The 16223-nt window shown below is 36.8% G+C and overlaps 1 protein-coding gene across 3 annotated transcripts in view; it reads right to left on the bottom strand.

Annotated features, from left to right (window-relative positions):
- The window catches only part of STAG1 (STAG1 cohesin complex component), a gene marked incomplete at its 3' end in the record, with an annotated part of 436193 nt that overhangs the window by 96938 nt on the left and 323032 nt on the right, over positions 1-16223 (bottom strand). For all 3 annotated transcript variants that reach the window (XM_082393421.1, XM_082393420.1, XM_082393419.1), the window contains 2 exons: positions 3590-3688; positions 2995-3074 (listed from right to left, as the gene is read on the bottom strand). In XM_082393421.1, the coding sequence (XP_082249547.1) occupies positions 2995-3074; positions 3590-3688 (179 nt within the window). The remainder of the gene's footprint in view (positions 1-2994; positions 3075-3589; positions 3689-16223) is intronic.

Genomic DNA, 16223 nt, shown 5'->3' with positions numbered 1-16223 from the left:
ATTACTCTTCCTTGGAAGTAAGGGAAGAAGTAATATCAAAGCAAAGTTTACTCTTATCTAAATGAGCAATTACTGAAACTAAATAAAAAAAGGAAGCAAAAAACCCCAAAAAAGGGTAAAAAAGTAATCCTTAACAATAGATTTTAAACTCTAGACAATTCCAATGAAAAAGACAAGTGGTTGGAATGTGGGTATTTTTTGTTCAAGGGAAAGACATTGATAAGCTTGTGAAATTTACAAGTAAACTATAACTAGGGGGCATAATAATTTAAAATAGAATTGAAAAGGAAAAAATTCTTCATAAATGACAAGGAAGAATGAGATGTAAGGATAAAGTGAATATTATCAGAAGATGTACAAATCATGAATAGAGAGGTACTGATCTATATATACTCTGAAGTATACCAAGCAACAACCTAAAAGGAAAGATAAGTGAACAATAGTAGTTGAAGACTTTAACACATCCTTCTGAAAAAGTAGACAAAAATAAGCAAAGGTATAGATAATTTGAATGACACTAAATAAATTCAAAGTAATGAATATAAATAACTATATATACAACATAGATATGTATTGTTTTTAAACATACTTAGAAAATTCAGAAAATTGACCAAGGTACTCAGAACACATTCTCAAATAATACAATAAAATAGAAAGAACAGCTTTAAACAATCTGATCTAGGGAGAACAAAAATTACTACTGAATAATTTTGATTAAACTGAAAATCATAAAGGTAATCAAAATACTTATCATTGATTGTCTATGAAAATATTCTATGTCCAAATTTTTAGGAGACTAGTAAAGTAGTACTTAAAGGTATATTTGTTACTTTAAATATGATTGCTCAAAAACAAGAAAGAAATAGCTAAAAGAAGCTAGTTCTTTGAAAAGAACACTAGGATGGACAAACCTCTGCCATGACTGATCAAGAAGAGGATACAAATAAAATGAACGATGTAAACGAGAAATAACAAAAGAAATAATAAAGTTTTATGAATAAAAATATCATAAGCTATAAAATAATAAAGTTGAAAACTGTGATAAAACTGATATACTATAAAAATCATATGAAAAGCCAAAATTAATACAAGAGGAAGTAAAGGTTAACTTAGATAGATAACCACTGAAGAAGTAGAAATGGTAATCAAAGACCTTTCTCTCAAAAGAAACTTAAAACTGACATGGCTTTAACAAAAGAATTCTCTCAAAATTTCAAGGAGGAATTAATCTGTCATAGCAAATTTATTTCAAAACAGAAAAAGGATGAGAAACTACTGAAGATATTTTACAAACAGTATATATCTTGATTTCAAAGTTGGGTAAGGAACAGAAAAAATGTCAAATTTACACACAACACAGATGTGAAAATCCTAAATAGGATATTAAATATAACATTGCATTTAAGCAAAATACAATGAAAACAAATATGTCATGTTCAAACAGGATTTATTCTAGAAATGCATGGGTGTTTTACCATTAGACAAATCTACCAATTTTATTCAGGCTCAACAATGTATGAAAGGAAAATCCCAGAAAACTGAGAACACAAAAGAACTTTTATCATACCAAAAACCTATCTCAGAAATAACTTTAGATGCCTTCCTAGAACAAGAACAAAAAAATCCACTATCAGTGATACTTTCATAGTGTTCAAAGTCCTGGCTAATGGAACTAGACAAGAGAATGAAACAAAAGTTTTAAGGTTAGAAAAGGGGAAGACAGAACTGAAATTGTTTGCAGATCATATAATAATCTATGTAGTAAATTCAATACAATCAAACCGTCAACATGGATAAAAGTTCTAATAGGCTGCACATAAAAGACCAACATAAAAATTAAAGGTTTCCTTGCCTTAGCAATAACTAAGTAGAAAATATTTTTAACAGTAAATACTAATCAAATAACAATAAAACCATACAGTATTTAAGAATTAACCTAGTAAATAATGTACAATACCTCTACGAAAAAATTTAAACCTTATATAAAAGACCTAATGAGATCTGAATAAAGCAATACATCATGTTTATGTATAAACAATATATAATTGTAAAAAATTCCATTCTCTCCTAAATTTTTCATAAAATTAAATGCAGTTCTTTGTTTTGGCCATGCTGTGCAGCCTATGGGATCTTAGTTGCCCCAACCAGGGATCGAACCCATGCCCACTGCAGTGGAAGCGTGGAGTCTTAACCACTGGACCGCCGGGGAGGTCCCTCAATGGAGTTCTAATATTTAAACTCCCAACCAAAGTTTCTGAGGAATTAGACAAAAGTACTTTAAAAATTCATAAAGAAGAAAAAAAAAAAGATCCACAAGTAGCTAAGTGGATTTTAAAAAGAAAGGCAAAGAAGAAGGAACAAACCACTAAGAGGCCATATTTATAACATACAACATATACTAGAGTATAAGGCCACAATAACAAAGAATAGGGTAGTAGAGCAGAAAGAGGTAAAAAGAGATCAAAACAACAACAGACCCTGGCATACATGATGTTTGGTGTATGACAGATATAGCATCACAAAGCGGGGAGGGGAGGATTTGTAATGACTTTGCCGGGACTTGCATTCTCTCACCTAGATTCTTCCTAGTTTTTAGTCAAAGCTCTACAGATGAAACTAACTATTCCTATTTTTAAATCTCTATCATATTAATGACACAATTTAAATGCCTTATTTCTTTTCTCCTACTTCTATACCATTCCAAAGAAGCCTATTTGAAAAACCTATCCCTTTGAAGCCTTCTCTCTCTTTAAACAGAAGTATGTTACTTCACTGATACTGCATAAAAGAACTTTTATGTAAAGGAAACAGACAATATTCAAAATAAAAAACAAAGAGAAAACAAAACATTTTGTTTCAAACCTAACCTTAAAATGTGAAAGTAAAACCTAAAGTGATAAGAATGTATATTAGGGTTATATATGTGAAGTACATCAATAATGCTGGGAAAAAACATTAATATATTAGCAGATTAAATTAAAATTTTATACTTACTGAAGTATCAGAGTAACCAATCGAATAGCTTCCACAGCAACATCATATTCCTTATCAAGTGTCATTGATACAATGCGATCCTGCAGAAAAGTTATAAATCAAACCAACCATGAACAGAAAGTAAGTGGAGACAGATCTGAGGTAATGTCTTTGGGGGAATTCATGGAAGACTAATGATAGATTAGTCTAATGATGATTAGATTAAATGGAAAGCTTTACTATTGAAACCATATTATCAGAGTCCTACGTACACACAGGAGGTGTTATAAATGTTTATAATATAAAATCTTTTTCATCAACTGGCATTCTCTAACAGAGACAAACCTTACCTTGCAAAATTAATATAACTATAAAAAAGCTGTCTATGAAAAAAATCTTATTTTAAGCAGGTGAGCCTTCTATTGAAGGTAATGAATAAGAACTCATGTTGGTAATATCTTTTGTAAAGCAGAGATTCATCTATTTAATACAGGTTCATTTAAACAATATGCTGTAAAGAATATGACCTAAACACTTGTTATGGTAATGTCATTTGCTAAACTAGCTAAAACGAGCATTTTTAAAATGAAAAAGAAAATAAGCTAAGCATTCTTACCTTGAATCGGTTAGTGAATAGCTCCAATTTGGGGAATAATTCTCTATTGGTATACAGACTTTGTAGAGCTTTCAAACACTTCAGCCTGACTTCTCCTTGCTTCAGAAATACAAACAAAAACACAACAGAAGCAGTCAATTCCATGCCACAAAAGTTGAAAAGATTTTCAAGTCTATATGAAGACTAAAGTCATTTTCAGCTTAATCATTCAATTTACTTCATATTGTAATTCAACATAAGGTGGAACCAAGCAATTCTATTTGCACTTACATTTAATTAAAAATGCATTAAAAATCCCATCGTTACTTGAGAGTAAGCTACACCTTTTTCAAATATGTATCAACTCTGGTTCAACATGAAATACTTCCCACATTATACTGTGGCACTTCGAGAGAATTTTTGACCTACGATTTTAATTAAAGAAGGGTATGTTAATTTGTCCGTCCTGTAGAAAAATCTAATTTCATATTAAAGGGTCATCATTTATTCATTTCACAAATATTTACTGGATACCTTTTACTTTCCAGAAAGAGCAGTTAAGAAAACATGATAAAGGGAAGAATGTTTAAAAACAGAGGCAAAATGATAGAGTGATGTGTCCTGGGGCTGCTATTTACTAGGGAAATATAATAAAATCATTAACTTGGAGTAGAAGATGTTGGTGATCAAAATGCATTCCGGGTCATCTAGAAATTTAGCCAACTCTCAAATGATGAAAAAGAGAACGAAGTTTCTGTGTTCAAAAAGCAACATGTTGGGGACTTCCCTGGTTGTCCAGTGGGTAAGACTCCACGCTCCCAAGCAGGGGGCCTGGGTTCGATCCTTGTTCGGGGAACTATATCCCACATGCCGCAACTAAGAGTTCGCATGCTGGGACTGAGTCCACGTGCTGCAACTAAGAAGGCCCCATGCTGCAACTAGGAGTCTGCATGCTGCAACTAAGAAGCCTGCATGCCGCAACTAAGAGTCCACATGCCCCAACTAAGAGTCTGCATGCCGCAACTAAAGATTCCCGCATGCCCCAACAAAGACCCGGGGTAGTCAAAAAAAAAAAAAAAAAGCAATATGCTGTAACAGTAGGAGTCCAAGTTTTGGAATCAGACAAAGCTAGATTTCCAATTCTATAGCTTAGTAGCTACATGAGAGATGGCAAGTATATTAATCACTCTGATACTCAGTGTTCTCATTTATAAAATATGATACCTTCATAAGGTTGTTATAAAATTTGAATGCTGGTAAAAGTTTTAACAACCAGCTCTGGGGGATGGGGCCCTGAATTGTTGCATTTGCAGATTTCTGTGATGTGATTACTCCCTCCATGGTCAATTTCAAGCTACCAATGATACTGAACTCATATAAGTGAATGGATGTGCATAATCACTCTCTTGAAAGCTGATTCAAGGTAGCTCGAGCACACCACTGAATGAGATAATGCTTGCTGGTAAAGTCTCTAGCACATAGGAGGTACCTGTGGTAGATGCTGTTGATGTCCCGCCCAGATGTCCAAATCCTAATATACAAGGTTAATCTTCCTGCTTCTTCCTGTATTGACAACTAATGGCGCTTTTCTGCATCTTTCTCTGGAGAATTGACCATGGCTGAAAAGAACCACCTGGTACAAAGATTCCTATGCTCTACCTTGCCTCTCCTGTCCACACCCTTTCCCTCCTTCAGGATGAGGCTCATAGCCAGTGGGGAATGATATAGGAGGGTAAAAGAGCCCAACCTCCTTGCCTCAGGACAGTACAAACTCTGAGGTGCAATTTATTTTTCAAAGTTCCTTCTGAGATGATGCTCAGACAAAACTTCTTCTGAAACCACATTTCTGTTAGTGTGTCTCCTGCTTAATCCTATATTCCTCACTTTCTTAGAGGCTTCTCAGGGGACTACAAACCTCAATGTATCACTAGCACAAAAATCTCTGACTAAGGCTGGGCTTCTAAGGAATGTGACCTGAACAGTTGGTACCAAGAGTAGTCCTAAGAAGCAGACCTTAATGATGGGATTCTGAGGTTGGATCACTTAAAGGAAGGACTACTATGAGGAAGGACTCAATTTCTGGTTGTAAGTGAAGTTAACGATAGTCTCTGACACAGAATAGCAGCCATTTGCTAATGCACTTGCGGGTGAATGGAGATGTGCACTTAGCTTGTACAACATGCCAAGCATTTGAGGGATGAGGGTAATTAATAACTATAAGGACTATGGACTAAGGACTATGGCTGTCACTGAGATGCTAAAGAGAGAAAATGACAGGCTAATTAATCACCAGTTTAAATCAACAACTGGCAACATTTAAAGAGATCCTTATCTCCTGCAGACAAAGAGCTGAACATATTGAAGACCAGACCCAGAACTCAATATTAAGGGTGGCAGAATTTAAGGGACTTTGCATCCCAGGCAAGTCTATGCCAAAATCAGGGCCATATAGGAAAGAAGTGCAAGTTCAAAGAACAACTGGTGGATGTAGATGAGAACCTTCAACTCCAAGTTTCCCATGAACTTGTGGGTCTGCAAATAAGTCTCATGTTAGAGGGTAGCATGCCTCCTCCACCCACCCCTCCCCTCGAATATATGGAAACCTCAAGCGAAGCAAGTACCTTAAGGACAATGCTAGTAGCCCTCCTCATGCTCTATACTAACCTTCCCTTGTAGCTCCAAGCTAAGGTCAAATTTCAGCATAGCCCAAATGGGGAAGTACTGGGTCTGCTAAAGGAGGAGAAGGATTATATGCTATAGGTGTTGCAGGAATGGGCCAACTTGAACCAGTAAGAACCAAAAGAGTGTCTGCTGAGGGTACTGGACTGGGGAATGGGAATATCAAACAGGATACAAGAGAGTTTTTGGATATAGGGCACTCTCCCTTGCCTCAGGATTTAAGGTCCATGGAAATGGCCTAACGCATTGCTGGATGACTCCTGGAAAAAGCAACGGTGCATATTAATGAAATAAGAGATCCGAGAATCGTTGTGGCAGACTGTGAAGAAAGGCATTTAAAACACAGTGAAGTAAGCATGCCATAAAGTATCTGTTGTATAAACTCAGAAGACCTACTAGTTGAGTATGTTCCTCAGAAGGGCCCAGAGAATATTGTTTACCAAGGCAATAAAGAAAAGACTGGTGATGGGGGAAAAGGCATTGCTGAGAAACTCCATAACAGCTGTATTCTGTAGGCTAGAGCTGGCAACAGGAGATACTCAAACAGAATTTGGCTTCCAGTACAATGAAGATGATGAGATCACAGAATAGCAGAAAGAAGGTACCATCACCTAACTAGTAGATGCAAGGTGGGCATAATAATTATAATGGGCAGCAATGTTGAAGAGCAGCCCATGGGGACCTATGCAGATGGCTCACAAGATATGGTCTTCCTGGAGGCAAGATGTGGAAAGCCAACAAAAATATTATGTATCTATAATCACAAGAGATCAACAACAGATAAGCAAAAGACTAAAGATAGCTGACCCAAAGTAAAATCATAACCCCAGATGTAAGACAGCATGTAAGAAGTTTCCTTACTTGTAGCTCTAAATTTAAAAACAAGGCCAGAAAAGATGAAAATACTCTATCCATTCAAGTTCACACAGCAAATTATAGGTAGAACAAAGACATCAGTCGAGTTTTATCTACACCTTGTCCAATGATGTCTCCCAATCAACTACTTCTCCTCCCAAATCTTGGTCCTTTAATGTACCAAATCTTGGTACATTACAGGGACTTAATTAAATAACTTGATAATAACATCTAACAATAACTTAGATGAAAAATTCACTTGAATTTTTGTTAATTTCTCTATTTGGGGGCTCTACTATACTCTGAAGGTATTTCTACTACAAAACCTAAATGTTTTGTTGTTTTCCTATTACACAAAATCTTATTCAGATCTGAATGCTATTTAACACAGTGCCTAACCCATAGCTGCTGCTCAATAAATATTTTTTGAATGAATAACTATATAATATAAAAATAAGAAAACAAACAAAAAGAAACACAGAAAAATAAAATAATTTGTTGAGGGAGGGAGCTGGGCATATTTGTCAGAGACACTAACCTATCAGCACTTTTGCAAAATTATTTTTGAAAAAAATGTTAAGAGCTATAAAAAGTATTGTGTAGCATAATGGTATCATTTCATAATGAGTTGTATTTTAAAGGGACAATTTTCATGCTTCTAGGAGAAAATGCTGATTGTTATTAAAATGCCTATGTATAATGTGTACACCACAATGGGAATAAATGAACCAAATTCAGGTGGCCTGTCAAGGAGTAGATGTGTTTGTATGTGGTGGGGTGAAGGGAGTACAGAGAAGATAGTCTTTGTTGTTATATTTTGACAATTGTATTGAGACATACTTGACATGCAAAGAACTTCACGTTTGCTTGATGCATTTGGACACATGCATACATGCATGGTACTATTAAAATCAAGGCAATAAACATACTCATCACTTCCAAAAGTTTCCTTTTAACACCTCCCTCCCTTTTTCATTTGGTAAGAAGAGCAGTCTTGAGAGGGACATTGTTATGTACTATTAGGAAAGAGAGTCTTGTTCATGTAGTCTTTAGACCTCCACTTGGCTGCATAAGAACAGGCCTTAGCCTTGGAACACTGCCTTACCAAGAGATACAGTTGCCAACAAAAAACACCATGGCATGGTAGAATGAAAGGGCTAGGCAGCTGGCTCTGGGGGTGGGGTGGTGGTGATGTGCTGATGTGCTGGCCTCCCTCTGGCCATATGGGGATAAATAGGGATATTGATAATATCTCTGTTAACAGGGAAAAGCTGGTGCAATGCATGAGGGTGGAAATGTGAAATGGGTCCTAAAAAGTGTAGGGAAACAATAATCTGGGCTCTTGGTCACCTTTGCGCTCCCATTTCACCCCCCAACTCTCAAGGTGTCTTAAGGGTCACAAATGATGTCTGAGAGCAGTAAAGGGGTCCCATGCAGGAAACTTTACCTGATCCAGGTGGCTTACAGGCCTCAAATAAAACCTGTTTCACTCAATGCAAAACCACCTATGGCACTGCTGAAAACAAAGTGTTGAAATGAAGTCCTTCTTTGAAAGTGAAATATGGAAACTGAAGGACGGATATGAACAGGAGCCAGGGGTGTCTCATGCAGCCTGGTTGGTGTATCTGTTTGATGAAGGGGAACTGCAGACTTTAACTGTCTAGGGCTGAATAACACAGTTAGGGATGGGGCCAAGGTCTCTGGGTCCCTGTTGGGGACCAGAGGCCCTATGCCTCTGTCAAGATAGAAGGGGAAAGAGGAGAGGGGAGCCAAACTTTTATGGGGCCTTTGGATACTGATGCCCAAATGACAGGTCCCCATAGAGGTAGAATTAAAATAGTAGGTCTGGGAAGAATGTAGTTACCCATGGAAGACAAGTCCACATGTATTTGTGGATGAGACTCTTTGGACCATTTCAGGTACTGATGATCCTGGTTCCTACTATTGAATACGTAATAGGCATTAACATTTTGGCTGTGTACGGTACTGAAAACCACCATTGCCTCAAGCGGTATGTACCACAACAAGGACAAATTCAAGCATAATGGGCTAGCTGCATTCGTAGCCTGCTCCAGAGCTGGCCAAATCATGGAGTGCTGTTCAACAAAAATACTATATCTACGGTGGGGAAAAGGACATCGTTCTGTTAATTCGAGACAACACAAGCAGCCCAATCAGGCCAGTAAGGAAGGCCTCCAGAGTTTGGAGGTTGACAGATTACCAAAGGATAAATGTAGAAGTTTCAGCTTTTGCCCTAGCAGTTTCTGATATTATCACCATCACTGAGACAGTGCAACCCATATGGAAAACAAGTATGCTGTTGACTGAGCTGGCTAATGCCTTTTACTTGATCCCTCTGCAGAATGAGGTCACGACCAGTTTTTGTTCACACCGAACAGCCTACAATATACTTTTACTGTACTCCTGCAGGGATACCTAAATTCTTCTGTAATATGCTACCAGAGGGCAGGGCTTGATCTTCAATAAGCTCAAGTGCTACAGAAATTTTAGTCATCCCTTATATTAACGACACGGCTACAATGCTAATGTCATGGTGGCTACAGTGCTGCACTTAGTCACTGACAGAATGATTAGTACCAATGTGACTATAATCCAGATAAAGTCCACGCCCTAGGTACAGCAGGTGCAATTCCTAAGGCCCAAGATTCAAAGATGACATTATGGCATGGTTTACTGACAGCTCTGTGAAACTAAAGGCAGATGAGGTCTGCTGGGTTGCAGCTACCATCTGAACCAGTAAATGGCCATCTTTTGACTATCAGGTGTGGGCATTCCAATAGGTCAAGCTCTGCACTGTGGTAATGGCAGTGCAGGCCACCTCTACTACCATTCCTTGATACATTTTTCACCAACAAATGGGGTGTTGCCAATGACTTAGCCATCTGGTCAGGCAAATGGCAACTAAAAGACTGGACTATTAATGGATCCCCCATATGGGGAAAAGAACTATGGCAGCAGCTTGCTCCTTGGGAAGAAAAAAACATATGTCACTTATGCAGATACTCATGGCAAAGGACCTTTTCTTTATTTTTAAATTTTTATTGAAGTAAAATTGGTTTATAATTATTACTTTCAGGTGTACAATATACTGATTCAGCATTTTATAGATTTATCCACCATTTAAAGTTATAAAATATTGGCTCTATTTCCTATGTTGTACAGTACATCCTTATAACTTATTTATTTTATACATAGTACTTTGTACCTCTTAATCCCTACCCCTATCCTGGACCTCCCCACAGGTAACCACTAGTTTGTTCCCTATATCTGTAAGTCTGTTTGTTTTGTTATATTCATTCATTTCATTTTTTAGATATAACATATAAGGTGAAAATGCAGAATTTGTCTTTCTCTGTCTGACTTATTTCACTAAGCGTAATACCCTCCAGGTCCATCCGTGTTGTTGCAAATGGCAAAATATCATTCTATTATATGGTTGAGTAATCTTCCATTGTATGTATGTATGTATGTGTGTGTGTGTGTGTATATATATATATATATATATATATACACACACACACACACATACAATGTATATATACCAAATCTTCTGTATCCATTCATATGTTGATGAACACTTAGGTTTCTTCCATATCTTGGCTATTGTAGATAATGCTGTTACGAACACTGGAATGCACATATCTTTTCAAATTAGTGTTTTCATTTTCTTTTGACATAAAACTAGGAGTAGAATTGCTACATCACATGGTAGTTCTATTTTTAGTTTTTTGAGAAACCTTCATACCGTTTTTCATAGTGACTGTACCAATTTACATTCCCACCAACAGTGTATAAGGGTTTCATTTTCTCCACATCCTTGACAACATTTGCTACTTGTGGTATTTTTGATGACATCCATTTTGACAGGCGTGAGGTGATATCTCACTGTGGTTTTGATTTGCATTTCTATGGTGATTAGCAATGTTGAGCATCCTTTCATGTGCTTGTTTGCCATCTGTATGCCTTCTTTGGAAAAATGCATACAAACAGCTCATGCAGCTCAATATCCAAAAAACAAACAACCCAGTCACAAAATGGGTGGAAGATGTAAATAGACATTTCTCCAAAGAAAACATACAGAGGGCTAAAAAGCACATGAAAAGATAGTCTGCCCATGCTCTTCTGCCCATTTTAAAATCAGGTTGTTTGGTTTTTTGATATTGAGTTGTATGAGCTGTTTATATATTTTGGATATTAACCCCTTATCTGCCATATCATTTGCAAATATTTTCTCCCATTCAGTAGGTTGTCTTTTCATTCTGTTGATGGTTTCCTTTGCTTAAAAGATTTGCAAAAGCTTTTAAGTTTAATTAGGTCCCATTTGTTTATTTTTGCTTTTGTTTCCTTTGCCTTAGGAGACAGATCCAAAAAAATACTGCTACAATTTATGTCAAAGAGTGTCCTGCCTGCCTGTGTTTTCGTGTAGGAGTTTTATGGTTTCAGGTCTTACATTTGGGTCTTTAACCAATTTTGAGTTTATTTTTGTATACAGTGTGAAAAAATGTTCTAATTTCATTCTTTTACATGTAGCTGTCCAGTTTTCCCAAACCACTTATTGAAGAGACTGGATCTTCTCCATTGTATAGTCTTGCCTCCTTTGTTGTAGATTGACTATATGTGCATGGGCTTATTTTTGGGCTCTCTATTCTGTCCCATTGATCTATGTGTCTGGTTTTGTGCTAGTACCATACTGTTTTGATTACTGTAGCTTTGTAGTGTAGTCTGAAGTCAGGAGGCATGATACCTCCAGCTTTGTTCTTTTTTCTAAAGATTGCTTTGGCTATTCAGGGTCTTCTGTGATTCCATATATGTTTTAGGATTATTTGTTCTAGTTATGTGATAAATGTCATGGGTATTTTGATAGGGACTGCAATCTGAAGATTGTTTTGGGTAGTATAGCCATTTAAACAATATTAATTTTTCCAATCCAAGAACAAGGGATATCTTTTCATTTTTTTGTATCATCTTCAAGTTATCTTCATCAATGTTTTATAGTTTTCAGAGTATAGGTCTTCCATCTTGCTTAAGCTTATTCCTAGGTATCTTATTCTTTTTAATGCAATTTTAAAAAGTTTTTATTCGAGTACAGTTGATTTACAATGTTGTGTTAGTTTCAGGTGTAGAACAAAGTGAATGTTATAAACATATATCCACTCTGTTTTTAGATTCTTTTCTCATATAGTCCGTTATAGAGTATTGAGTATAGTTCCCTGTACTATACAGTAGGTCATTATTAGTTATCTATTTTATATATAGTAGTGTGTATATATCAATCCCAGTCTTCCAATTTATCCCTCCCCCCCCTTACCCCCTGGTAACCATAAGTTTATTTTCTACATCTGTAACTCTATTTCTGTTTTGTAGGTAAGCTCATTTGTACCCTTTTTTAGAGTCCACATATAAATGATATCATATGATACTTGTCTTTCTCTGTCTGACTTACTTCACTCAGTATGGCAATCTCTAGGTCCGTCTATGTTGCTGCAAATGGCATTATTTTGTTCTTTTTTATGGCTGAGTAATATTCCATTGTATATATGTACCACATCTTCTTTATCCATTCCTCTGTCGATGGACATTTAGGTTGCTTCCATGTCCTGATTACTGTAAATAGTGCTGCAATGAACACTGGGGTGCATGTATCTTTTCAAATTATGGTTTTCTCTGGATATATGCCCAGGAGTGGGATTGCTGGATCATATGGTAGCTCTATTTCTAGTTTTTTAAGGAACCTTCATACTGTTCTCCACAGTGGATGTTACCAGTTTACATTCCCACCAACAGTGTAGGAGGGTTCCCTTTTCTCCCTCTCCAGAATTTATTGTTTGTAGATTTTTTGATGATGGACATTCTGACCAGTATGAGGTGATACCTCACTGTAGTTTTGATTGCATTTCTCTATTAGTGATTTTGACTATCTTTTCATGTGCTTTTTAGCCCTCTGTATGTTTTCTTTGGAGAAATGTCTGTTTACATCTTCCTTCCATTTTGTGACTGGGTTGTTTGTTTTTTGGATATTGAGCTGCATGAGCTGTTTGTATATTTTGGAGATTAATCCCTTGTCGGTTGTTTTGTTTGCAAATATTTTCTCCCATTCTGAGGGTTGTCTTTTCATCTTGTTTATGGTTTTGCACAGCCTTTGCTGTGCAAAAGCTTTTAAGTTTAATTAGGTCCCGTTTGTTTATTTTTGTTTTTATTTTCATTACTCTAGGAGGCGGATGGAAAAAGATGTTGCTGTGATTTATGTCAAAGAGTGTTCTGCCTGTTTTCCTCTAAGAGATTTATAGTATCTAATTTCATTCGTTTACATGTAGCTGTCCAGTTTTCCCAGCACCACTTATTGAAGAGATTGTCTTTTCTCCATTGTATATCCTTGCCTCCTTTGTCATAGATTAGGTGACCACAGGTGCATGGGTTTATCTCTGGACTTTCTACTCTGTTCCATTTGATGCAATTTTAAATGGGATTGTTTTTTTGCTTTCTCTTTCTGATAGTTCATTACTAGTATATAGAAAAGCAACAGATTCCTGTATATTAATCTTGTGTCCTGCCAACTTTATTTAATTCATTTATTAGTTCTAATAGTATAATGGTGGACTTTTAGGGTTTTCTATATATAGTATCATGTTATCTGCAAACAGTGACAGTTTTACTTCTTCCTTTCCAATTTAGATGTCTTTTATTTCTTTTTCTTCTCTGATTGCCATGGCTAGGACTTCCAATACTATGTTAAATGGAAGTGGCAAGAGTGAGCATTCTTGTCTTGTTTCTGATTTTAAAGGAAAAGCTTTCAGCTTTTCACCGTCGAGCATGATGTCAGCTGTGGGTTTGTCATAAATGGCCTTTATTATGTTTACATATGCTTCCTTGATATCAACTTTGATTAGAGTGTTTATCATGAACAGGTGTTGAAATTTGTCAAATGCCTTTTCTATGTCTATTGAAATGATGATGTGGTTGTAGTCTCCATTTTGTTAATGTGGTGTATTACATTGACTGATCTGTGGATATGAAACCATCCTTGTATCCCTATAGTAAATCCCAGTTGATCATGGTGTATGATCCTTTTTATATATTGTTGAATTAGGTTTGCTAATATTTTGTTGAGAATTTCTGCATGTATATTCATCAGAGATATTGGTCTGTAATTTTCTTTTTTTTTGTAATATCTTCATCTGGTTTTGGTATCAGGGTAATGGTGGCCTCGTGGAATGAATTCGGAAGTGTTCTTCAATTTTTTGGAATAGTTTGAGGATAGATAGTAGCTCTTCTTTACATGTTTGGTAGAATTCCTCTGTGAAGCCATGAGGTCTTGGACTTTTATTTGCTGGGAGTTTTTTTTATTACTAATTCAATTTCACTACTAGTGACTGGTCTGCTCAGATTATTTCTTCCAGATTCAGTCTTGGAAAAGTGTACATTTCTAGAAATTTACTCATTTTTTTCTAGGTTTCCAATTTGTTGGCATATAACCGTTCATAATATTCTCTTATGAGGTTTTTGTATCTCTGTAATATCAGTTGTAATTTCTTCTCTTTCTTTTCTTATTTTGTTTATTTGGGTTCTCTTTTTTTCTTAACGAGCCTAGCTAAAGGCTTATCAATTTTGTTTATGCTTGCAAAAAACTAGCTCTTGATTTCATTGATCTTTTCTATTGTCTTTTTTGGGGGGGTCTCTATTTTTATATTTCCTCTCTGATCTTTACTACTTCCTTCCTCCTGCTAACTTTGGGCTTTGTTCTAACTCCTTCAGATGGTAGGTTAGGTTGTTTATTTGAGATTTTTCTTGTTTCTTGTAGGCCTGTATCACTATAAACTTCCCTCTGAGAGCTGCATTTCTGCATCCCATAGATTTTGGCAAGTTGTATTTTTATTTTCATTTGTCTTGAGGTATTTTCTGATTTCCTCTTTAATTTCTTCATTGACTTTTTTTGTTCTTTTTTTAGTAGCATGTTTTTGTGAAGGACCACATGCTTGTGTTTGCAAAGGAACTTTTAAAATAAAAACATAAATGGAACTCGTGTCAATCAAGTTTGTGCCCCGTGGGCTGCAACAATTGCCTGGTGGGTACATCTATGGAAAAAGGAGTCCACTTCAGATGCAAAAATGGGCCAGAGCCCAAGAGATAACCCAGAAGTCTAAGGATGTAGTACAATCTTGTGATTCTTGTCAGTATACTCAAATCATCCAGAGAGAAGAACTAGGACATATTAACCAAGGACTGGGACTCGCCTGGATCTGGCAGATTGTTCACATCAAACCCATGACCACCAGCCACAGGCAAAGATGATGCCTCACTACCATAACACCTAGTCAGGCTATTGTATAGCTACTCCAGTCTGGCATGTGGATGCTGAAACTACCATAGCTATCCTTGAATAAAACTTATGTCATATTTTTGGATACCCCATGGGACTTCACTCTGACCAAGGAACATCCTTCACTGCCCAAGCAAGACAACAATGGGCACACTCTCAGGGACTACAGCTACTAAACACTCCAGTGCAAGGAAAACAGGCACTGCAACACACGTTGGGAAATACTGAGTTTGGTTGTGGTGGAAGTGGCCTAGGCAGCCATGTGCTTAGGCTGTGCCTGCAAAATCACAATCTCAACATGTCATTCTTTCTTCTTCTTTTTTCCCATTGGAGTGTACGTCTTTGGGGTGATCTGCAGTTCTGCCTACCACTGTACTCCAGACAGGGCCCCTTGACTCTAGTCTGGAGTGATACTTACCTTGGGGAACCTCCCTCCTATGGGATACCACAAAGGTGGGAGGTGAAATCAAGGAGTATCAGGGTGCTAGCTAGGGTCCTTCTAGTAGTGCTGGGCACACTGACCCTTTCAATCAGGTGGGTGACGTTAACAGACATGTCAAGTTTGTGCAGTCCTTCCCTAGACTGGCCAACTGAGGCCAAAAAGTTTGTGCCAAGCCACAAAGGCACTGGGTGCCCACAGAGGAGGTAACATCAGGCTTGAGTTGCAATACCAGGGCAGCTAGTATCACAAGCAGTAGACCAGAGTAGCTCTGGCCTGAGAAGATTCATGAAGTGGGAGAGGAGTAGAAACATTAATCTTTCCTCTTCTCATTCCTACAGAAT

Source organism: Balaenoptera borealis, assembly GCF_965194805.1.
Source record: "Balaenoptera borealis genome assembly, chromosome: 5".
Taxonomy (NCBI): Eukaryota; Metazoa; Chordata; class Mammalia; order Artiodactyla; family Balaenopteridae; genus Balaenoptera; species Balaenoptera borealis.
The sequence above is the reverse complement of the archived record's forward strand: the minus strand, read 5'-3'. Positions and strand labels throughout refer to the sequence as shown.